The 25,812-nt window shown below is 40.9% G+C and overlaps 1 protein-coding gene across 2 annotated transcripts; it reads right to left on the reverse strand.

Annotated features, from left to right (window-relative positions):
* Positions 1 to 27: 27 nt before the first annotated feature.
* Positions 28 to 24,499, reverse strand: tmprss15 (transmembrane serine protease 15). 2 transcript variants are annotated; one of them, NM_001104899.1, is given in 28 exon segments: positions 28 to 934; positions 1,011 to 1,065; positions 1,150 to 1,289; positions 2,052 to 2,147; positions 2,250 to 2,431; positions 3,063 to 3,207; positions 4,781 to 4,843; positions 6,068 to 6,117; positions 7,661 to 7,756; positions 8,586 to 8,709; positions 11,101 to 11,211; positions 11,283 to 11,426; positions 11,501 to 11,626; positions 13,064 to 13,153; positions 13,745 to 13,886; positions 13,964 to 14,120; positions 16,108 to 16,213; positions 16,316 to 16,465; positions 16,540 to 16,680; positions 17,042 to 17,151; positions 18,648 to 18,753; positions 18,873 to 18,992; positions 19,064 to 19,171; positions 19,670 to 19,812; positions 22,595 to 22,662; positions 22,820 to 22,944; positions 23,033 to 23,213; positions 24,416 to 24,447. In NM_001104899.1, coding segments are annotated over 27 exon segments (3,132 nt in total). In that variant the 5' UTR covers positions 23,145 to 23,213; positions 24,416 to 24,447; the 3' UTR covers positions 28 to 812.
* Positions 24,500 to 25,812: the final 1,313 nt, after the last annotated feature.

Below are 25,812 nucleotides of genomic sequence, written 5' to 3' on the forward strand. Positions count from 1 at the left end.
TTTTCATTTGCAAAAAATGTAGACAGATTCATAAAACTTCAGTTTTTTTTATTTTCTGACATTCCTGAAGGGACAGCTGATCGGTCAAAAAAAACTGTGGGGAATCATTTTTGGTATAAATAGAGCAATGGAAAAAACAAAGACAAAAATTCTCATATCAGATGAAAAACATAATTAAAACTTTGGCTGAAAGCACAGCGCCCCCTGCAGATGCAACAGCTGAGAAGGAGGAAAGCACTCAGCCAGAATTTAAAGAAAACTTTTGTTTCAAGTCATTTACAAAAAGAGATTTAAATTGACTCATACTAGCTGATTCAGAGGCATAGTTCATTAAAATGACATAACTTTATTTAAATCCATACAAACTTTATGGATTAGTTACAAATGTGAGCACAGACCAGCACTTCATGCTCCCGCTTAAAATAATGAAGGGCAAATTTGAGGCTTGAGATGTCATGTCCATTGAAATTTGGTCCGTCCACCTAATGTTCCTGAAGTAAGACATTAGAATGGACAAAGTCATTTATTGAGTCCACCTTCTTGCAAGGCAAGAAACACATTCCCAATAATTTGCAAATTTAAGCTCCAATGAAATTAAAGCACTGTACTAAGAAAAAATTTGTCATGAATAGAAAATAAAACAATGAACATCAAACAAACTTTTGAATCAGGCTGTGAAAGGGATATTTTTGTGTATTTGGCAATACCACCAGCCTACAGAATTCTTTAGAGGAAGGCTGATTATTTGTTGGTCCAGGTTTGTATCAAACTGCAAAGGCAGGGGTTTGGATCTGCAGGTAACCAAGCAGAGTTCAGTCTAGATCTGAGAACGAGGAGCGCCTGGTCTCAGCAATCCATGAGGCGAAAGCAGACACTCGAGCATAAGCTCCTGGTCTCTCAGGACGCCCACAGCCAACGCCAAATGATGTCACACCTGTCAGCCAACAGGAAGGAAGGGCATTGTTTTAGAGCTGACCGAGTGTTTATGTGTAGGTGTGTGCCTTACTGACCAATCAGAGTCCACCGTGCATCTTCTAAGCACATCAGAGGTCCTCCAGAGTCACCCTGCAGACAGTAAAGTCACACACAGCTCACTGACCAATTTGTATGTCACATCTGCTTCGACCTGTTGGATCAGGTGTGGGTTACCTGACAGGAGTCAACTCCACCTTCAGGATATCCAGCACATAGCATGCTGGAGGTGAAGGTGTACTCGGGTAAGAGACGCTGGCACTCATCCTGGTCCACCAGGGGAACCTCAGCCTCCTGTAGAATGTCAGGTAGAGATCCTAAGAGACAGAAAAGTTAGAGCCAGGTTAAAAGTTCAATGGAGTAGTGGTTAGCACCCTCCCCTCACAGCAGAAGGCCATGATTCAAGTCTGGACTGGTCCATTCTGTTTGGCGTATCATTGTTCTCCATGTGTGGATTTTTTTCTGGGCACTAAAGCCTACTCCCATGACGTGGGGGCTGGATGGTGGGGTAGTGGTTATCACTATTGCCTTACAGCAAGAAGAAGGCACTTCGGAGTGCACAATCCAAAAAATATGCATCGTAGATCAACTGATGAATCCGTGTAGTTCCTTGGTGTGACTGTAAGTGTGTGCAGTTGTTTGGTCCTTTGATGGACTGGCAACCCATCCATGTGTACCACACCTTTTCCCAAAAGTGGCTGGGATACAGGCTCCAAAATCCATTAATACTGAAAGGGAATAAGGGGGTGTTTATAAAATCGATGGGTTGATATGGGTGAAGGATAGGAGAGATAGGAAGTTGAAGTGATGAGAATGAAAGACAGAGACATGTCAACCTGTTGACAGACGGATAAGAGACGATGGGCTGGGGGTGCAGATGGGGAATAAACGGGGGGGAAACAGAAAGTGAAGACAAAATACAGGAAAGGTCCAGGATGGTAAGAGAATTTTAGGGAGAAGACAGACAACATTGTTAGATTGAACCTCTTAATGTGAAAATTAGATTTAAAGTAGAAACAGGTCTGAGCTGAACTTCACAGTGGTCAGGTCAAGTCAGCAGGAACAGTGAAGCGGCTCACCTCCTTCAGCGTCTCGACCCCACCCTGCAATGAAACACCTTCTTCCAGCTGGAAAATGTTGACCTTCTGATGCCAAACACACAGGCAGAACCCACTCTGAAACACAAGCACAGACCCACAATGAGGGACAACCAAAGACCTACAACCACATCACAGAAGACTGAGCACTATGCTTGTCTTGTGCATGTTGGCACTGACCAGTGAAGTTGACTGGCTGCTGCAGGTGCATCATGGCGATGTCTGCCTCTTTGGTTCTTCTGTTGTAGTTCTTGTTGATTATAATGCGGTCCACCTGCCGGATCTGAACTTCCTGTGAGTTCATGCTGCTCTGAGCATGAAGGCCAAGAACAGCTGACCAGTACTGCAGGTGTGTGTTCTTCCTGCAGAAACAAAACATCTGCATCAACAAAGCCTTCTGCTGGCTATGTAAGCAATAGAGATGGCTATGCATGTTTGGAAGAGCGGAATGCAGATCACTTTGATCTACAGACTTTGATCTGGTCATGGTGCAGAGTTAGAGCGGTCAACCTCTGATCGGAAGATTGCAGGTTTGGTTCCTGCTCTGCCCGCCCATGTGTCAAAGCGTCCTTGAGCAAAACACTGATGCTCCTGGTGGTTGTGCTGGTGTTCTGCAGCGGAGCCGCCATCAGTGTGTGAATGTGTGTGCATACTGTAGGTGAATGTGACTGTGACGGTAAAGCACTTTGGGCCTTCAAAGATTGCAGTAAAGCGCTATTCAAGTATTCGCCATATACCACTTGATGGAGAATCTGGTATTGGTCCCAATCTGATTTTTGACATCAGGAACGGTGGAGTTTGAACAGCATGCACCTGACCAGTTTCGTTTTAAAAAACTGTTAGAAGCTGTAAGGCAGTCAGGACTGCTGTGGAGATGCTGGCTCATTTGCAAACTCAGATCATGTATTTATCAACAAAATGACATTTTGTAAAGAAAGGGATCAGTGATTTGTACATCAGATACATGTTTTTTAAGAAAAGTATCAAACTAACCCATAGACACAGTGTGCAGCTGTCAGCAACCAGTCTCTGCCGATCAGTGAAGCACCACAGCCATGACGCCCCCTCCAGTGTAGGGACACCATCCATGGCCACGCCCCCTTTTCAGCATTGACCCCACCCACCACTCTCGGCACACCTGTAAAAATCAAAGGTTATGTCTGAAATCCTTCACTTCTCACTACATTGTGTGTTCGTCATGTTGTCCAAATCTATAATTCTAAAATCCAGTACCTGGGGAAATTTCCCAGAAGTTTCTGCGAAAAATGAATGTGCTCACTAGATTGGTGAATATAAACCACAATGCATTGCCTTTGAACAATTTTTGAAGCAAACACGTATTTTCATTTATATTTTATAAACTATTCAAGTTTTCACCGTCACAACAGTGGATTGATAAATAGTCCACCTAACATCCTGTATGCTTATATTCACTTGTGTTGTGTTGTTTGCTGTCGTGCTTGTACTGTGTTGTGTGCATGGGTGAATGCCATTTGCGACCACTGGCCAGTGTTGGGTAAATTACTTTACAAAAGTAATTGAATACTTTAATTTAGTAACTGGATGAAATTGTAATATAATTACTTTACTCATGACCTACTTGAAAAGAAATTCACTGATCATTACTTTACTTTTTTCCACTCATATACTAATCAAGGGAAAAACAGCACTAAAAAGATCCTCTTGCCTTTCTATTAACTTTATTTTTAAAACAATAACCTCGGTCAAAGTATGAACCTGGTTCAAGACAAAACCTGGCTTTATTTGAATTGAGACAACAGTGTGAAAAATGAAACAAAAATAAGTTACAGCACATGTGGTCTGTGACACTACTCAAAGTGAGATGTGGAAACAAACTGTGATGCCAATATCTATGAAGTTACATTCATATCTATCTAATCTGAAACTAAGCTACTCTTTTGAAAACCCAAAGAACTACTGAATGCCTCCAAGTTCATTTTCGCTCATTTTAGGTATTCTATTACAATGAGTTGCACCTATCTCTCTCTACATCTGTATTTTGTGCACAGTTCTGCATTGCTGGAGTCTACCAACTACCCCCCCCCCCTTTCTGCAGAGCACATTGAGCACCAACTCATATTGACCAGTCAGCAGCTTAGAGAGAAAAAAAATAAGAAAAGGCAAAACAGTAAAAAAAAACTAAACGGCTTAAGTAATGAAGTAACAAAGGTTTCTATAGGCCAGTAATTGTAATTTAAATACCAAAATATGAACTATAATTCATTACATTCCTCAGTTACTGACAAAAGTAATCAAATTACAATAATTCATCACTTTGTAATCTGTTACCCCCAAAACTGCCACTGGCACTGTGAGTCCAAGACAAGTTTCCTTCAGGACATTATAGAAATGATTGAAGATTTGTTCCTATTAGAAAGTAAGTGTTTAACAAATTAGCAAATTTAATACATTTAATGTTTTTTCCAAGTAAAAAAAAGTAAATTAAATACATTTGTTTAAAATTTAAATGTGATTTCAGTTTTCAGATGTTTATCAAAACTGATATAGAGGCTGTTAGTGAAGAAGTTCTTCAACCGATGTTATCCCAAAATAATGAAAAAAAAAAAAGATTAATCCAACTGATGCAGAGGACCTTGTGTTATTGTTCACCAGGGCCCCCAAACTGCTAAGTCCACCACTGTTCAGAATAGAAACAAAACAAACCAATAAAAAAGCTTTTCTTTTCTTACCATTATTTTCTTTGCTGTTCTCTGATTGGTCACCATGGTTATAGACCTGACGTTGCCCACATGCTAAAAGGCAAAAAGGAATTTTAACGTTAACATCAAAAACATTCCACTTCATTCTAAGTTATTTTAGGATAAAAGGAAACAGTAATTTCCGTGCCCAGATCCTTCCCAGTTTATGGGGCTTGGTAACTTTCAAGTCTTTCAGCACCTGGTACTGTCTGGCATCTCCCATCCAATTATTTATGTTTAATCTTTTAGCTCCTGAGATCAGACTAAACACTGACATGAAACCACACAGTTTTCCAACAAAAAAGCTCACAATCTCACATGAACCCACATTGAGATTCACCCTCCTGTTTTCACCAGACACGTGATAAACACTAACCTTCATCTTCTATGACCTGCATTCTCTTATTTTCTGTTTGCTTAGTAAACTGCTGTACCAAGTATATTGTTGAACGTTTTAATATTTTACTATTTCTCCACTTTTTATGTTACTGTTAATTTTTTCTCGCTTTGTCTTTTGTTCTGTATTTTTTAAAGCATCTGCTGTATATGATAGCTATGTCAGAAATTAATAACTGAAACTCTCAAGTTAACACATTCCTCTTAGAATACACTAAAGAGTAACTTGGTTTATTTCACTTACTTTTCTGATTGTTTAACATTTCTAACTGGTGTCTGATGAGAGCCACCTCTGGATCTGGATCAGAACTGCTCTGCAGCTTCACTAACCCCCAGATCCTTATAAAGTAATCCCAAAGTCCCAACAATTGTTCCTAGGGTTGTTTCTAACAGGTCAGTTTAGCCATGACACCCTTTCCCTTTGCAGGAACAGAATCATCTGCCATTCCAGCTTCTATGAGAATCCCACTCTGGATACTAAGAATTAGCTTGTGAGTATTTAGTTCAACCGTGCTTGGAATTTGTGCTTGTTGTAGAAGAAACAACTGCCATAACAGCAAAAACATTTACACAAACATTGTTTGACCACAGTATGGCTGCAAATTAAGTAAAAAAATAAATATTTTTTAAGTTAAAATGTTTTTGATCCACATGTTGCTCTGGATGTGTGAAGAACTGATAGTCGTCCGCACTGTTTATTATAGAGAAAATTTAGTACAACCTCTCAAATACTAATAGTTTTTTAGGAGCCACTGCTTCAAAGATCCCCTAACCAGGATTGCTTTGAGGTAACTTTTGTCCTCTTGAATCTTCAAATTTTTTCATCAATCAGTTGAGTACAGGTGAGTGAATTTGTCTGAGATTGTTCATCAGTGCACTTACGCTGGTTGCTGCAGTTCAGGGAAATCACTTCTCCACTGCTGCAAGTTTCCCTGTAAATCATCAGAGTTTAACAGAAACTTTCAGAAACTTCTGTTTTGACAACAAATGTGTTTTGTCTTGAAGCATACTGCACTCAAAAACCATTGAAGACAATCTGAACAAATACAGATAATATTTGGCTGTTCTGCTGATAAATCTCAAGTGTTTAGCAGTTGAAGGTAGCATTCTCTTTTTATATACTGAAGATCAAACCTCTGTGTCAAACCGTGCCCCCTCACTGCCTCTGTAGTACCTTTTAGATGATGAGCTTTATTTCCCTAACTTCTGGTCCAAAGCAGGCTTCTTTCAGCGGATGGTGAATCTTCTCATCATGTAAGGCTTATTCGTGGTTTTTCTTTAATCCCCCAGCCATGTTCTGGATTCTGATCTTACTGCTTTTCATACTGGTGCCTGTTGCTTGCCTGTATCTTCATTGTATCTCTTACTGAGATGGACTTCTGTTTTTTCTTTTTCTTATGGACCTCCTGAAATAAAGATCTCTGGTAATTCTTGTTTGAGTTTGGAATTGTCCTTTACTGTCACCCCCACTGGAGACGCCTGGCTAAGTGTGCCGGTACACCTCCCTAGGGTTCAGGAAGCATCCGAACCAAATGCCAGAGCCACCTTAACTGGCTCCTCTCAATGTGGAGGAGAAGTGGTTCTACTCAGAGCTCTATCTGGGTGACAGAGCTTCTCACTCTATCTCTAAGGGAGCGCCTAGCCACCCCACAGAGGAAGCTCGTTTTGGCTGCTTGCATCCGGGACCTCGTTATTTCGGTCATGACCCAGAGCCCATGAGCATAGGTGAGTACTGGAATGAAGATCAACCAGTAAATTGTGAGCTTTGTATTCTGGCTCAGCTCTCTTTTCACCAAGAGGGACCGGAATAGCGACCGCATAACTACAGATGCTGCGTCAATCTGACTGTCAATCTCACGCTCCGATCTTCCCTTTGCAGACTAACTACTTTTCTCCCTTTAAGAGAGACTTAGCCATGCTTACTATCCCTTCACACTTGATCGCAAACCGGCCAATGCACGCTGCAGGTCCTGGTCTGATGAAGCCAAACATAATACATTATCTGCAAAGGGCAGAGAGGAAATCCAGTGGTTCCCAAACCAAACCTCATCCGGCCCAAGGCTGTGCCCAGAAATTCTGTCCATAAAGAATATGAAAAGAACCAGTGATAAAGGGCAGCTCTGCCATCGTCCAAAGTGGACTGGGAACAGGTACGCATTACTTAAGGCTCCTTGAACCCCAGAGCAATCTCCACAGGACATAATAGGGGGATGCTAATGAACGCCTTCTCTAAATCCACAAAACACACATGGACTGGATGCGCAAACTCCGACGAACCCTCTAGCACCCCAAGGAGGGTGTAGAAGTGGTCCACTGTATCAAGACCAGGACAGAAACCACACTGGTATTCCTGGATCTGAGGTCAGACTATTGGACAGACTCTCTTCTCCAGTACCCTGGAATAGACCTTACCAGGGAGGCTGAGAAGGTCTCTCACCGATTCATTGAAGTCCATTAGACATCATTAATGCTTACCTGACTTGGGTTTCCAGAGTTCCATTACTGCTCACTGTGACGACTGCAAATGCTGCATCTTGAGGGAGAACTGACTGCAGTGATTCCTCTCCAGACCTGTAGGAAGTCAGAACCAATTGAATGTGTGAATGTTTTATGGTCTTCAATGGAAAAGCTGTCTAATTATGTGCAAAAAGGTCCCAAGTCCGTTGTAATGTATTGAATTTGCATGGCATTTAAACTGCATTGAGTAGAAGAAGGGCCCAATTCCTGGACTTGGGCCTCTCTTGCATGGGTTTAGCTTTATCCCATAGATGGCACCACTAGTTATCCAATATCGCAGCGCCCATGCAGCAGCAGTTTGATTCTAGTGATGAGGAGATTAGGCCTAATCGTAGAAAAGGTAATGAACAAGAAACTTAAGAGTTTGTGGTACTAGGGGCAATGACGAGTCTGACTTTGAAGATTAGATGTACCTTTTTTATAACATGTTCCATTTTAGGAGGAGAACAAATCTGACTTGCAGTTATCATGTAGCAGAAAAAGGGTTTGGATATAAACAGATCCCAACAAGTGTTCAGAATGTGAAAATTTGAAAAATAAAGATTCATGTAGATTATAAATATGTGGTCTGTCCATTCTTTCCAGATGTAACTTCTGTTTAATTCAAGAAGGGCCCAAGTCCAGAGAATTTAGATTGCTAGTCCTCTGAAATTATAAAAGTGAGATGCTTCATATTATAGCATTTATAAGCTATGAACTGGTGCTAAGTCTGGGTAAAGTATTAACCATTTGGCGTAGCCTCCCTTTAAGCTGCGCAATTAAAATCATTTCCTGGAAAAACAAACTTCTTGGACTTGGGCCCTTATTGAATTCACTGATTCAATTCTAAGCTCTAAAGTCTTCTCTTTCCTGAGCATCTGCACCCCTCAGAGCTGAAACTTACCTGTATCCCAGGTACTGACAGGTGAAGTCAGACAGCTCAGAATCCCAGGTGTCGGCACAAACAGTTAGCAGGGAGCGGAGAAGCAGAAAGTGGAGCCGATGAGAACCGTTAACCTGCAATGCAACTGATGCACAAACACAAGCAGCTAATACTGGTGGACTTAACCCTTGTGCTATCTTTTGGGGTCCAGATGACCCCACCCTTACATTGACGTGTTATTCCTACCATGACAAAGGTGGATAAAGGTGAAGAGGATTTCATATAATCCATGGACACCAGTTAAGATCTCATATCATTAAAGAAAAAAGTATCAGTGCATTGTCTTCAATGGGGGTCCAGATGACCCCCCTCCTAACGTTAAAGTGCCTTGGATAGCATAAGGGTTATGGAATCACACATGTCGCACCTAAACTTCTCTCAGTACAACAAAAAGGTAAGCTGAAAAGTCTCCTAAAATCCATTTGCGTATTTGAACGTTTGTTACGATCGGATGATGTTTTTCTAGGACCATGTACACAGTTCAATTCTAATCCGATCTTTGATCCAAGCAAAGATATTTGTATCTTGTAACTGCAGTTAGTGACTTAATTATGAAAACTTACAATAAAGTACTAATGTGTTACAAATATAGAGGGTTATAAAAACATTGATCTTTTTAACTTCTAGGAGCCGAAGTTAACAGACTAATTGCTGCCAGCAAGAATTATTTTTTTGTATGGCACCTTGGAGTAGCGGGGTTAAAGGAAGCTCAAAAGGTAAACAAGTCTGTTGCTGAAGGTGGACTTCACGCTCTTCAGTGTTTGGTGGAGCGGGCGTGATGGATTATACTTAATACTGTTGATTGCTTTTACCATCCCAGTCTCCACTTGCTCCTCCAGGGCCACCAGACACGGTCTTCTTAATCAGTCTGTTGGTGTCTTTAGCTTTGGTGTCCTGTGGTAAGGTACTGGGAAGAAGATGGTGCTTGCCACAACAGGCTGATAAAACATCCGCAGCATCTTTTCACAGATGTTGAAGGACCTGAATCTGCTCAGACTGCCAGCTCAGACCCTTCCTGTGGATGGCCTCTGTGTGGGTTTACCAGTCTAATTTGTTGTCTAGCCTGACACCAAGGTAGGTGGTAGGTGTCCACTAAACCCACACTCCTCCCACGGATGATGACTGGAGATGGCACAGGCTTGTTTTTTCTGAAGTCCACCACCATCCCCTGTGTTCGTTTGCAGGTGGTTCTCCTGACACCATGTAACAACATGGTTGATCACGTCTTGTCCCCCCCCGCCGCACATCCCAGAATGGCCGTGTAATCAGAGAATTTCTGAAGATGACATGACTCAGTGCAATACTTGAAGTCGGATGTGTAGGTGGTGAATAGGAAGGGGGGGCAGCACAGTTCCCTGGGGTTCCCCAAAGTCACTGATCAAACAGTCAGACTCACAATTTTGCAGTCAGACAAACTCAGGTCTTCCCATCAGATAGTTATTGATCCAGAAGATTGGAGGAGGGTTCTTTTGTACATTCTGTCTCCCACAAATCTATCTATTATAAACATTACAGACCTCTCATCTTTTAAGTCGGACTACACTTGAAGAGTCAGAGACTGAAATATTTTTTCCCTCATTTTTTGTAACTTCTTACAGTGACGTTATGTTGTTCTTGGTCTTACAGCAACCACTCAGGACCAGAAAATAGTTTTGAATTCAATTTCCTCTATTTCCTTGTTTTACTTCCTTGGTCTACAATCAATCCCCTTTCCTAACAACGTCTTTTTACCCACCGTTCAACTGCCTTAACAATTTTACTTGATGTAATCTGTTCCAAACACGCCACAATAGGTAAAACCGTAGCCAAGAAAATGGTGAAACCTCATGGTGTTCATGAGAGGATTTTAGTACCAAAAGGCAGCAGATGTTGAAGACAGCTCCAAGTACCTTGGAATTCATGTAAAAGGCAACAAGCAAAGCAGCAACTCACAAATACCAACACACAGTAAGACAATTCCTGAGAAGTAACTGAATGGCAGGAACAAGTTTAGGCTTTTTGGAAAGATAACCCCAAGGAATCTGTGGCTGATTCAAACATAAACCTTCCAGCTGCAGTGACACCATGTTCACTCATGCAAATCAATCAGGAAAGTAGGATGTCACAGTTTATGATTCAACCACACACCTCTATGATATGAATGGACAAAACCACAAAAAAGCAACACATTCTGGTTGAAGAATGGAGCTACAGCAACTTCATCATCCACAACAACTCAATTCTGTTCAGTTTCATGACAATCCTAGGTATATGATTTTAGATGTGCAAGTCAAACTAAGAAACATCTGGATGAATCATCAACACATCCAAACCCACTGATATAGAGGCCAAGCAACCTACACCCAGAAAAAAAAATCAGCGGGGATCTGAACCAGCAGCTTTTTACTGCAAGCCATCAATGCTGACTGCCGTGCAGCTTGTTGCAATACAGTATAGATACCTCACAGATTTGTGATCCAATCAACCAATTACATACCACAGTCAGCCTCATCGTATCCATCTGGACAGTCTGCCACACCGTCACACTGACGGTCACCATGGATACAGTCCCCTGTCTGACACTGGAACTGACCATTTGTACATGGAGCTGTTGGCAAAAGAATCAAAGTCAATGAAGTCAAGTCATGAACACAGACCTTTCTGAAAGAAGCTGTTCACCTTGAGAACCCAGATTCACCCCACTGGTAAAGTTGGCTCTGAAACCTCGGCCAAATCCCCCACTGTCTGTGTAGAACCACACTGTCATCTGATTGTCTGTTGAATATAGGTCACGTGTGGGGCCATCACTGCCACTGAGCACAGCTGAAACAAGAGCACCCAGAGTTACTTAAAATGACAGCGGTCGCCAAAGGCCGCTGTTGAAAACACCTTCTCACCCAGTAAAGTGGAGTTAAGCCCCGCCCCGTCTCGCACCTCCACCACATCATAGGTTGCCTCAACATCGAAATCCAGGAAATGCAACTGAATGTTTTGTCCTTTCTCAGCATGCAGGGTCCACAGACCTGCAGCAAAGAATCATGGGTATTTACATTTGCAAACATAAAAAAATAAAAGTTGCATTTTGACAACAAAAGTCTTGAGGGGAATCCCAGTGGACTTAATTAGTGGTTTTATTCGTGGAATACATTTTTTTTCTTCAGAAAACATTATAAGACAGACCAGCTTGCCTTTCTCACTCCTGCCACAGATTTTTGAATCCCTTTCCTCTGGCAAGACATTTAGGTCCATCCAGACCAGGACAACCCATCACAAGAAGTCCAGATCTTGGACTCATGAACATCAGATAACCTTGGTACTGTTACCTGATCCCTTATGAACTTCTCTTTGCTTCATCATACTTAAAATGATCACTTTTTGTACAAACATGAATATAATCCAACTTGGTTTCTGTTAATCTGTGCAGTCATCCCTGTTTTATGGAAGTTTGTTTGAATCATAATTTAAAGTAAAATGCAATTCTCAATTGACAATAACATTTTAGTTTTGAAATTGCTTTTTGGAATTGACAATTCAAAATGCAATTCAGGCTTGGAAAATGAAAATGTTTTCACCTTGACCTATCCCAGTAGGTGTCGTCACAGCAAAGCAGGTCCACTGAATTGCATTGGTGGTTTGGCAGAGAGTTTTTACGCCTGATGCCCTTCCTGACACAAACCTGTATTTTCAAGACACAGGGAGACCCAAATAGGCAGTAACACAAAGGGTCTTGCCTAAGGACCCATAGTTTAAAAAGTTACATTTACTAACTAAATATTTAGTTAGCAAGCAAAATATTGAATTAAAATCTAACTATTTTTATAATTATATATTTATAATTATATTTATTTATAAATTATATGTTATGTATTTATAATTATATATTTAACTAAATATGTAATTTTATCAAATTAAACTGTTAGTTTACAAATTTAATATTTACATCTTAACTTGAAGAATTCCCAGGCTAAAAATTTAAGCTTCATAACTAAATATTTATTTGTTAACTAAAAATTTAAGTCCAATTTAAATATTTGGGTTTTTGACAATTTAGTTAGGAGCTAAGTGTTTACGTTGTAACTAAATGTTTAGCTAAAATGGAAATAAATTTGCCGATAAGCAGAAATGTACTACCAAGATAAAAGCTAAACTTGTTTTGAGACCCGTCGGTGCAGCCACCTCTGCTGGAGCACTGCTGCCTCCGTGACCTTCACCTCGAACTGAACTTTGTATTTTTCAAATGTTTGATTGACACCAGAGTTGAACTGGTGCACTTTTTACTTTTGTAGAATCCACTACGGCGCCGTTTTGGTTCACAGCCTTCTGTCCTGTCTTTTTTATTTTCTTATTTTTATTTTCTTGCTGCTGCTTCTCCTCTTCTGGTGAAAATCCTAACAGGGGTTGGAGGTGCAGGTTTTAGTGAGATCCATCCACAATCAAACAGGAGCCTCTAAGATACTTACATTCAGCCCCGTCCCCATAGGACTGTGGGTAGTTTGGAGAAGTAAATGTAGAGTTTGGCTCCCAGAGGTCAAAAGGCCCACCACAGTCAGCTGGACCAATCAAAGAACAGAATAGGTGGAGTAAGATATCATGTCCCTTGTGGTTTAGTTACATAAGTATGTACAAAGGTAAAGTGGTGCTGTGAAAAAGATCAGTTCCATCAGTTTGTCTCATCATCTGTCCTCAAGCTGTCCTCAATGTCCTCGGTGAAGTGGTTGAATATGAAGGAGCATCTTCTTTAAAATGTCTGCAGTTTGCATTAAAACAAATCTGAGCAGTCTAATATGAGGATGGCCAAGTGAGCGCCGGAGGTTCTTTTGGGAGTTATCTGTCTTTTAAGGCTGTGCTACTCATGCTCACACAGTATAAAAACAAAACCATCTGAGGCCTTGCTCAAAGGCACACCCTACTGAAACCCATCCCACCCCTGTTTAGTCCTGAAGGTTTTCGGTTGGGGGCCAGTGTCTCTTTAGCCAAAGGGACAAAGGGCCAAAGTGGCCATTACCAAAAGGTCATGAACAAGAAGACTCTGGCTTTCCAACTACCTGCTAGTGGGCATTGTATGTATCTCAGCTGGAATGGAGTCATTGTCTTAGTTGTCCAGTTTCTAACCATGTGTGAAGAGGTAGGTTCATTCTTACGTGGTATGGGGGCGGCGGTCGTTGGTAGAGGTACATTTGTTGGTTCCGGTGGGGCGGGGCCACAGCCCTCAGATCTCAAAGAGATGTCATCAAGAGCAATGTCGTTTTGATTGCCACCCTCCTTCTGAGCCTCAAACACCACCTGAAGAGGTCACATGATCACTGAGCTGAGTTGGTGTACCTGCAGGACCAGGTCTGACTTTGTCTGACTTTACGGACCGTTGATTCTGTAGACAGGTTGAGGGTGATCTGTGCATAGTTCCAGTTGTCTCCAAAGTTCCCTTCTTTGTGGAACAGCACAACTTCAGTCAACTCTGGTTGAGAGGGACGCAGGAGGACTCTGAGGCGGTAGACATCCTCTCCGAACATGTGATACCTACAGATGATGACCTGTTGTCATGCAGCCATTTGGATGTAAAGTATGACCCCGTCTCTACACTTGTTAATAAGTGGTATTTTACCAGTGATGTCCAGTGAGCTTCACACTGGTGAGGCATCAGTCAGATTTACAAACAAATGTACCCAACAGAGGAGCTTACTCACCATTTCATTGGCAACAGTTAAAGCGTTTCGTTTAAAATTCCATTTCAGTATTTTTCTTTCGTTTACAAACTGTAGCATAGAAAGAAAATCACCAGAATGGTTATTTTTGACTTACTTTAACTTATAAATGAATTATTTGTGCCGCTGCTTCTGAAGAAACATGGATAACCTGTTTGTATACATGTTCCTTTTCTTTCTGCAGTTTTAAAAGTCTCCCTGTCTCAGTGGAGATCACTGCCAGAGACGTTTCTCCACTAATTCCAGAGTTTAGACACTAATCCTCCGTTTAGAAAATGATGCTAAAAAATATTAAAGAATACCTGGACAGCTGCAGTTGACTTGCCACCACTAATTGTATTATTCTTGTCACATTCTTTGGGATCACTAGCGCCCTCTGCCTTGAGGCAGCTGTACTGCGGGCCTCTCCTAGTGTACTTTTAATGCGCATTTTTAGTGGATAAAAAGACTAAATGGGTCACAAACTGGCGCCAATGTAAACAGACAGTTGAAGAGAAATAAGCAAAGGAAGTTATTAAAAAATAAAGCATCTCTTATGACAATAGAGACGCCAAAACAGTAAAGTGCATAGCACTTTCAGTCAGCAGTTCCAGTCAGTGTGTACGGCGCCTCTGGGGGAAAGGGAGTCACGGGCGGCTGGTGCCTCTTCTGCGGTGCTACGTTTTTTTTGTATTTCAATTGCAAATGTGTAAATTCAAAACTCTTTAACTAAAGAAATGTTGAAAGCCCACACAGAAATAAGTAATTAACGAATAGACATGTTTAAAATAAATGTTTGATATTTTTAAATAAAAAATATGAATTAATTTTTTTAATGTATATTTTAATCTAGATGACTGCACGTCACTTTGTTTTAACATTTTAAATCCCAACCGCTGCCCTATTAAATTTAATACTTCAATCATCACAAATACACTACGGTTACATGTCTCCACAGCAGAGTATTGGGTCCTTGCAAAAACTAAGGCGAGCTACAGACAACTAACTTGCTCTGAATGAGCGTTTGCTTGGAGTGGAGAGTTGACACAATGCTAATTACTCTCAAAAGCATCCTTGGTGCAACAAAGACGGTGAGCAGTATTGAAGCTATCCAGTCGTATAGTTTAGATTCTGGTTCCAGTTAAGAAGGGGAAGACAAAGACGTAAATGGATTTATTTGTAGATGCATCAGAATTGAGCAGACCAGGGAGACTTGTGGCCCACTAATTGTAGATTTTACAACTACAAGCTTTTTCATATAACATTTGTTTGTCTGCTCCTGATTCAAAATGATTTGAATAAAGAAATACTCAGAAATGTAATTTTAATCTTAAATGTCTTTATATATGTCATCCATCATGAGAAAAATGCCACAAGAACTTGTTAAAAACATCAAAAACAATATTTTATTTGGAATCGGTCTTTAATACACCTGGATAAATGAATACCTTCAATGCCGGTTAGTTTTCAGTTATAAATTTAGTTTTGCCCTTTTCAACAACCCATTCTGCTTTTAACACTAATATCTTGAGTGGAACGTCATTTTTTAAAAACTTGGAATGACCCTGAAGGCATGCCCCACTGCTAAAGAAAAACATAGTGAAAACACTGAATTGTATTTTTAACAGTAGTTTACTTCACTGAGCTGCCCTGATTCTGTCAACCAGGACAGACTTTAAAAATAAAATCAAGTCAATTCCTTGACATTTTCTTGACTTTCGGATTACCCTTGTTCGTTGCTGTCTGTCTGTGTGCATGTTATGTGTTAGCATTGTATAGCTCAGTGAATTATTTGCTTTTCAAACTATGCATGTGTTGCTTACCAGAAGCTTAAGCACGTGGGGTGTGAAGATGGAGCCAGAGGGAGGCTGTTGATCACGAAGCTCTTCAGCCACTGGCCAGGACTCAATGAAGTGACAATGTAGAAGCCTGTTTGGTGCAACCAAAAAAGAATGTGGTGATGACAAAACTTTCCTAATTGATTTTAAATAGTTACACATCTGGTGGGGATTTTGCTCAGGTTGAACACACCTGAACTGTTCCCAAACGTATGGTCAAAGTTTGGTCCAGTTAACGGTGGGAAAGTGGGGACATTGGTTCGAATCCATGTATCAAAACTATCTTGCAACTGCCTCCAGAAACAGAAACCCTGGTCAAAACTGCAGCTCAGCTTCTCCTGGTCTGAAAGCAGAAATACAGAAGGTCAAAACAGCTTTGGTTCAGTGTGGAAGCTCTGGGATGGAGGTCCTTCTTACTGGACAGGCTGGAGGTGTTTACTGCAACATAGGAGGCCCTGAACCCAGATAGATCGTTGACACCATCAGAGGTGAACTCTACAGTCACCTGGTTGTTCAGCAGCAACACCGTCCCAGGAGGAGAAGGACCTGAGAGCTCAGCTGCAATCACATCAAAAGTTAGTCAACAGGTCACGGGGTTCAGGAAAAATATCCTTATATGTGAGAAACAAACCCTGATATGGTAACACTGATTTACTTCCTACTTCTACAACACCTGATGGTACCCAGCTCACCCACAAACCCATCCATTTTTTTACATTTTTTTTTCTTTTAAGGGCCTAAGCTTCTGCCTGCTCCCTTTCAAACATGTATCTGTATTATTTTTGTTGTTGCTACATTATTGATACTAACCACTGTATTTGCTATGTGGAATGCCCCTTTGACTTTGGAAACAATTTTTAAATGAATAACTAGATTAAAAAAAGGTGAACCTACGATTTAATGTCTGACTGTATTTTACCTGCGAGCTGCTTGTGGGGTCCAACTCCTTCATAAAGTTTAAGCACATCACTGTACTCCTCAGTTTCAAAGTGGTGGAAGTTGACCTGGACTGAGAGTCCTCCATCCATCCTGTACACAGCATGACTTTATGTTAGCAAGCAAACAACGTGCAGTGTGTATCCTGGTGCTTCCTAGAATGTTCAGTTACCCCTAATCCTAACTCCATGTGGTTTTTAAAATAGTGTAAGAATGGAACCTCAACTTTTTTCTTGTGGGAACCTTTTCCATCAATGCACCATATTTTCCCATTTTGTCTTGTTCAGGGTCATAAGTGTTGCTGGTAGCCCATACCCACTACTCCAGGTCACAAACAGATATTTTGCCCTTAATCAGTCCAGTATTTTCCCAGTAACATGCCATATAATGTAATGCCATGCCCACAATATAAAGCATGTTTTTGGATTGTTGTTTGCACAAGCACCTAGAAAAAAAAACCATTCATGTACATGGAGAACATGCAAAGTCCACACAAAAAGGACATAGCTTGGAATTGAAGTGGTTAGTTCAGAAAGGGGCCCAAGTCCACAATTTTTCAAAATAGAGATATTATATGCTCTATGGTCTTCAAGGGAGAAGCTTTCTGATTATGTGTAAAAAAGTCCCAAGTCCGTTGTAATGTATTGACTATGCTTGACATTTAAAATGCATTAAGTGCAAAATTCCTGGTCTTGGGCCTCTCTTGCATGGGTTTTGCTTAATCCCATAGGTGGCAGCAAAAGTTATCCGATATGGCAGCGCCCCTGTTTAATTCAAGAAGGGCCCAAGTCCAGAGACTTTAGTCTGCTAGTCCTCTGAAATGATAAAAGTGAGGTGCTTCATATTATAGCATTTGTAGGCTATAAACTGGTGTTAAATCTGGGATAAGTATTAATCATTTGGTGTAGCCTCCCGTTAAGCTATGCAATTAAAATCATTTCCTGGAAAAACAAACCTCTTGGACTTGGGCCCATTTTGAACTAACCGATTCAATTGAACCAGGGACTTCACCACTGCGCAGCCCTATGGGAATTTGGCCAAATCCATTCCAATGAAAAAGTAACTGTAAATCCCAGAGGTGAAACCAGAATTTTCAATCAGCCGTGTTCTTAAATTGTATAGATTCTAATTGTACAGCAGCTTTGAAGATGAATGAATATCCTAATTGCCGGTTAGTTTTTAGTGTTACATTTAGTTTTGAAAAGACCATTTTTACCAACCCATTCTGCTTTTAACAGAAAAATCTTGAGTGATACGTTGTTTCTTTATCTTGGAATGAACCTGAAGGCATGCCCCACTGCTAAAGAAAAAACTTGTGGAGAAACTGAACTGTGTTTTTAATTATAGTTTCCTTCACTTCGCTGCTCTGCTTCTGTCACACCGGACAGCCTGTAACAAAATCAAATTAACATTTATTTTTTAATTTTCAAATCAGGATTTTCCATCAGCCATGTTCTGAAATTCTATATATTCTAGTTCTACAGCAGCTTTGAAGAAGCCTCTGACTGATAACATTCTGCAGTGCTACTGCAGTAAAAATGCCCGTTTGCTATGGTGGTTTTTATCTTGGTGTTTATCTGGGAACAGACCTAATGATCCAGCGGCAGTTGCTGTTGTTTCTGTATGTTTCAGTCTCTGAGGACCGAAATGTTCCGTTTGGTCCTCCCAGCACAAACTGTCCATCACATGTCGTTGCTATGGAAACAGCAAACGTGAAGTCACAGGGCCTTCTCAGAACTACTTTCATGGGAGTCACAGCTCTGAAATTCTGATCAACTTGACTTGTGAACAACTGATTGGAAGAGATGTCTTACCACAGCGAGAGGAGTTTTCATCAGACGCATCAGGGCAGTCACTGACTCCATCACAGAGAACATCAGTCAGAACGCACGTGGATCTGTCCCAACACAGACTGTGGTCAGGAGGACAGGAAGCTGTAAAGAGAAGAGTGCAAATTCAAACAAGTGAGCCGAAGAGGGCCACAGAGCGCTGTATGGTGTCTGACCTGCTGTGGGCGTGGCTGCAGGTGTTGTGTGACCTGTTATGGGCATGGTCTCAGTTGTTATGTGACCTGTTGTGGATGTGGGCTCAGGTGTTGTGGAACTTGGCTTCTCTGCAGATACGAAAAACATTTTTAGTTTTTTGAAGCAAACAGAACAGACCCAGATGGACTGTAACAGGTTCCCCGGTGATCTTGCCACTAGTGATGGGCAGATGAAGCTTCATGAAGCATTGAAGCTTTTCATCTAATTGGTTCCATTTCAATGGTTCATTTGCTCTAGTAGGACATCTACTGGATGCTAAAATATCAGTTCAACTTGAAATTTGTGGCCTTTTGCAGAAAGCCAACGAATGAACATGCCAGCAGAATAAAGAAGTATGCAAAACATCCCAGTGGCCAATTTTAAATGTACCATTTAGTACACACACCCTTTACCCCACAACAAGATACACTCCAACACACCAACACACACACATACAAACATAACACAAGGAAGGTGCACTGACTGCCTCGGTCTAACCCCCCCGCCTTCTCATTCCACCTCTTTCAAAGTTTATTTCACCTCTTACCACCCAAAATTAGTAAATATGGAAACCATAAACAACTCACCTGTGATTTGAATGCTATCCACATCAATAACCAAAGCCCCATCCTCTATCTGCTGAAGACCCTCCCCCAGCTGCTGCTTCACTTCATTCAGATCAATCTGCTGATTGAACTCCAGGTCAAAGGTCACCGCAATGCTGCCAGGCCTGCAGACACAGATCAATAACTGGTTTCAGCTCATGAACTTGTCGATTGATTGGCTATCAATATTGCTGATCGGAGAAAGTGACATTATCCATGATGTCAGTTTATTAATCAGTTTTATTTCATTCTTTCTCCCTCACAAAACTTCATATCTGCTCACCAGCTGGTCCCCTGAGAGGTCGCCATAACAAATTATCCACCTCCATCTGACCCTCTGCCCTCCATCCTCCTCCCTCACACCAACCACCCTCACGTCTTTCTTCTCTATATCTATGAACATCCTCTTTCCCGGTTTCTCCAACTTCAGCATCTTTTTACCAACATCATCAATGTTCCACCATCTCCATCTGCTTCCCTGCATGAATGTCCCAAACATCTACCATGAGCTGTTCCTCTTATGGGTCCATTCGTTATCTTATTCATCCTGCTCTCTCCAAAGAGAACCTCAACATCCTTATCTCTGCTTCCTCCAGCTCTGTCTCCTGTCTCTGCATCAGTGTCTCTAAATCAGGGCTGACCAATCAAAAATTGTCAAAGAGAGCTGGAAACCAGGCAGGATTGTGGCTCTTGAGGACCAGGGTTAGCCAGCCCTGCTCTGGACCAACAACATTGCCTGCTTTCACCACAGTCTCCTACACCTTTCCTTGTATTCTTGATGAAAGGAAAGGTTTCACACATCACACCTGAAACCTTCCTCCACCCGTTCTGACCTGCTTGCAGAAGCCTCTCCTCTATCACACTATTTGTTATTCTGGACTGTTGACCCTGAGAACTTAAAGTCCTCCACCTTCTCCACCTCTGCTCTCTGTAATCTCACCATTTCACTTCAGTTCCTCTCCTTCACACACTGATTCTCTGCTTTTCTTTAGCTGACCTTCAATCTTCTCTTTTCCAGAGCTAACCTCCATCTCTCTGGATGTTTGTCCTCCGGCTCCCACTGTGGTTACGTGTGCAAAATATCTTTGATTGGATCAAAGATCGGATTAGAATTAAACTGTCTACATGGGCCCAGAAAAATTTCATTTAAGCATAACAAATGTTTACATACATCACGTGGACGCCATTGTCTGCCAGTTTGGGAGTCAAGTATACATTGTGTTGATACATCTGACGGGTAAAATCACAGACTTTGGTGTAGATACTAACTGTCCCCATGGTTTACAGGCCTTGATATTGGTTGTCACAACAAAAAAAACTCAAAATTCGCATTTTACAGATTTCTGCAGCATGAAGACAGAAAATATTGGGTCACCGCAGTCAAACAGGAAGGGTGGCAGCCTAGAGACCGTAGTGAATATTTTGTGTCAGGTGGCCCTGAAACAAAAAGTGATACATAATTAGGAATGGAAGCGGTTTGGGTTTTTGTTGTTTCGCCCTTAATTATTTCATCCTGTTGTGTTTACTTCTTCTTTTTTTTTTCTTTTTTTTGGCACCATGAGTGTGGGGAGGGGAGAGGATGATGAGACCTGTGAGATGTACATTGTTAGCTGAGTTCAAAATAAAAGCTAGAAGTTTGTCTGATCACGTCACTCTGACTCCTTTAATGTAAAGTAGCTATAATATTACCTGTGTCTGAATTCCCACCCTAATCCCTAACTGTTAAAAAACTATGTAGCACAGGTCTTATATCGTGTTCTGGGTGTTAAAAGCAAATAGGGTATGGCAAAAATAATGTCATCGATATCACAAAGTAAAAACAAGTGTTTTCATTTTACGACGATCATTTATGAATCCATTATATTCTGAAGTTAAATCATTTACTAAAAAATACATTTAAATACATTTTCTTTGCAAAAATTGTTCAAACGCAATGCATTGTGGTCTATATTCGCCAATCTAGTAAGCGACGATGCACATTGGTTTTTCGCAGAGATTTATGGGAAATTTCTAGGGCACTGGATTTTGGAATTGTAGATTTTGACAGACTGGATTAGATCATGTCGAGGAGACAGGTCCAAGAGTCTCATTAAGAGGTGAACATGGGATATGCAGCACGTTAAAAAATGACTGTTGTGTCTGCTGTTCATTTTTACAGATTTGGAGAGTTAACATCTAGCACGAAAATTAAGATTACTAATTTGTCAAGTTCATCTGCAGGTTATTTCAATCAGCACTTTATTTAAATGCCATTTATAGTTTGTTTAATTTGAAACTCTTAACATTTTGTACATAGGTCAATTTAAATGAACATGTCAATGTTTGAATGGGCCTCGAATCACTTTGTACTGTGAAAAATGGACCTCAGTGTCAAAAAGGTTAAGAACCTCAGACATAGAGGGAACTGCTCAAAGGCAGACATTTGAGGGACATGACAAAAGATCTGTGGCAATGTCTTCTGTTTGACTCCTAGATTGTGACTCCCAAAATGGCAGAGGGGGCATCCGTGTAGTTCCATTTGGTCGCTTGAACACAAAGGGGATATGTCCACCTTTCATCTTTCTATCCTGTCGAGCACCACTAGTTTTCCCTGTCAAAGTCCCATCATTCAAAGTTCCTACTCTGAGTCCTTCAGTCCTGCCTTTACTTTTCTCTCTTTCCACCCTTTAGCACAGCTGGTGGTTTTTGTCAACCAACAAACACAGAAAGATCTGTCTATGATTCTCTTGATTGATTTGATTTTGGTCTAACATCAGATTCCCATCCTGACACAGGCCTCTGCATTAACCCAGGCTTGGGACCAGCATAGCACAGCACTTGATTGTGCCCCCTTGTGGACACATTCTCTCAGTCTAATAGTTGTTTATGTCAACCCTGATGGTGATTCTAAGTGATCCGATATCTGACCTGAAATAAAGAACCCGAAAGGATCTGTAGAGCAGCCGCAGCTCACTGGCACCAAATGCATCAGACACCTGCCAACCAATCAGACATAAGGAACATGACCTTTACAGTGGCAAAGCATATCACTTTCTGACTGATCTGTGTTATTTTTCAGTAGATTATTATTATTATCATTTTTTTTTTACAAACAAGGCCCTTTCAGATGCTGTTTTCACAGGAAAGCCTCACCAGTTGCTGCACATCAAAGGCCAATGACTTGAAGAGATGGCTGCTGGAGTTTCTTAGTTCCTCGGAGAACGCCGCTCCTGCTGTGATGACCATCTGACCTATCAACTGCACAGGCTCTGCTGCACCTAGACACCCCCAGGACGACATTAGGAGTCAGCAGCAGCTGGACACGCAGTAAAGTCATGGGTTAACAGACAGGAAAGGGCAGCTTACCTTCAGGCTTCAGACCTATGCAGGAAACCACGATCAGACAGACACAGCAAACAGCAAAAAGTGAAGTGGTGACAGTGAGGAGGACCTCCAGATTTGTAAGGCGGCGCTTCATGGTTCCGGCTACAAGATTAGCCCTTGTGCTATCTTAATTGACCCCACCCTTGCATTTGATGTGTTCTCCCTACCATGACAAAGGTGGATAAAGGTGGAGAGGATTTCATGTACACCAGTGAAGATCACAAATCATTGAAGAAAAAAGGTTCAGCGCACTGTTTAGTGGGTCTAGATGACCCAACTCCCAATGTTAAAGTGCCTAGGATAGCACAAGGGTTACGGAGCATTACTCATCAATTTATTTCTGATTTAAATTTCTTTTTTGGCCTTTCTATTCTTCATGCATTGCAGGGATTTTGATTTAAAATAATTCAATGGGCCATTTATGTGGGGCTTCACCTACTCAGTGTTTTATCAGGACCTGTTTGGATGAACAAAGAGCTGATTTCCTGGAGATGGTTAATGTTTTTAGATCAGTTAATGAGGGCAATTTTCCACGGCACACTTGACCATCTCCCACGGCACACTAGTGTGCCGCGGCACACTGGTTGAAAAACACTGGTCTAGATATCCACGACTAAGGTATATTTTAATTTTACTGGCATTCCAATTTAAATGGTCAAATTTAGTATTTTTACCAGTCAACCAATTATGAAAAGAGGACCAAAACATTTTAACAGGCTTACATTCAAAAAACAAGTGTTCAACAGTTTCAACGTCATTTTCACATAAAACACAAGTTTTATAGAAAACAAAATGCTTGTAAGCAGTTGGATGAATCTCATTCATGTCACCAATCAAATGGTGAAAAAGCCACTCTGTAGGATTCATATTTTTGTAAATCTGACTGATGACATAAGTGCCTCCTGAGCCGGGAACCTCACTGGTCTACAGGTGGATGCATCAGAATAGAGCAGAGCAAGGAAATTGCGGCCTGCCCAATGAATTTCCTGTCACAAATACTCTTTCATATGACTTTTTTTTGCATCTGCTCCAGATTCACAGCAATCTGAACAAAGAAATACTCGAAAATGCAATTTTTTACTTAGTTTTCTTTGCTCCATCTTGAAAGAAAAAGTTCTCTGGTCCCTGAATTTACAGTTAAAAGTCAGAGATTAAGGGAACCCTTTGGGAGCTCTAAGTGTTAGCTTCACCCTGTAAATTTTCAGGGATCAGGCTCCATCTTCATTCAGACTGCAGGTGTGAACCTGCAGGTTTGAGTGCTGTCTGACTCTATCTGATCTCCTGGACTCCCTCCAACCATCTGAACTTAAACACCACAAACCCTCCGACTCTGCAGGCTAAAGCAGAGCGTAGAGTCATGCTTACCTGGAAGCTCACCGGTTCACCTGTGATGTTCTCAGCAGCTCTGGTCTGATCTGAGATGGGACTCGTGTTGATCAATGAATTCTTAGGATCAGAATACTTTTGTGGGCGGGGCCAAGGAAGACTAGATCTGGTTTCTGCTCAAACGTGTCACATTCTGTTGATCTATCATCTCACCTGTGATGTTGTTTATCTGGATCTAAAGTCCAATAGCTGTAAACCCGTCGACTGATCTGACCCCGCCCCTGCACACACCTGAAAGGTGGGGGTATTAAGGTATTAATAATAATAAAAGTCTAGATTAGAATTCCTTTATTGTTATTGGAGCATGTACAGTGTAATTCAATGCTTCAGAGCATTACAAGGAATAAAAAAGAGGATAAATAAATTCAAATGAGGATGAAAGGTGATGCACACTGTATGAAGAAACTGCACATGTCCTCATGTAAATATGGAAGCAGTGAGTGAACGCTGAGAGAAGCAGTTGAACAGTTTAAACACGCTACAGCTTTAAGAAAAGCAGACAGTTCCTCCCATTGCTTGTCCTTTATTTAGTTTTTATTTTATTCATTTTAAACATAAAAACATTTAATCTGTGCATTTCATCTTTTCTGTAATGAGTTTGATAAATATGTGGAAATTCTTTATTGCTTTGACTACAATGCTTGAAATAAATCAATAAATCAAAATCAATCAATCAATAAATTGCGATTGAGTCAATAATCTACCATACGGAACACCAACCAAAGAAAAAATTATAAACTTTCTAACTTTGTCAACAAGTAGGAAAAAGAGAAAATAATTCAACTTCCTTCCCTTAAAACTATCGACCGTTTATTTACCTTAAACACAAACACACAAGCACACAAACATCTTCCATTGGTCATACAGACTCCCTATCATAACCCGTACCGCCTGACCCCCTGACACACACATACAAGCACACACACCCCCACACACATACTCGCAAAACAAGGAACAAGGAACAAATTAAAGAACTGTAAACACTGTCATCAATCTTTCACTAATCGCAATCCTGTCCTTGTTTAACGACTAGTTCTAATCATTTCTCATTTACTTTTAAGTTGTACATTTTCACTTACTGTAATGATTCCTCCAAGTAATCACAGACAGAATGATCCTACTCATGAGTGTGGTGTTAAGTCTCTCTCTGATGATTTTTCTTCTCAGATCATATTTCCGTCTCTCTTCTAATACTTTTTGCTCTTCAATTGCAAGTAAATGACTTTTTGCTTTGTTTTTTATGCTAATTTAAACAATCTACAATATCTGTAACCTTTGAAACTCTTGATTTGGAAAAGGGTTGCTGTGTTCATGGAAGCCTCTAACATGTTGTATCCATTCATCTTTTTTGTAGTTTGCATGTTGGTTGTAATGTG

This window comes from Oryzias latipes, chromosome 14, assembly GCF_002234675.1.
Source record: "Oryzias latipes chromosome 14, ASM223467v1".
Taxonomy (NCBI): Eukaryota; Metazoa; Chordata; class Actinopteri; order Beloniformes; family Adrianichthyidae; genus Oryzias; species Oryzias latipes.

Excerpts from the sequence above, each read along its gene's own strand:
- tmprss15 (XM_023962096.1), bottom strand. The coding sequence starts at position 23,144 with ATGAAGCGCCGCCTTACAAATCTGGAGGTCCTCCTCACTGTCACCACT. Across the intron at positions 16,214-16,315 it reads TACGTTTGGGAACAGTTCAG|GCTTCTACATTGTCACTTCA; the intron begins GTGTGTTCAACC and ends TGCACCAAACAG. Across the intron at positions 1,066-1,149 it reads GTGGAGTTGACTCCTGTCAG|GGTGACTCTGGAGGACCTCT; the intron begins GTAACCCACACC and ends TACTGTCTGCAG.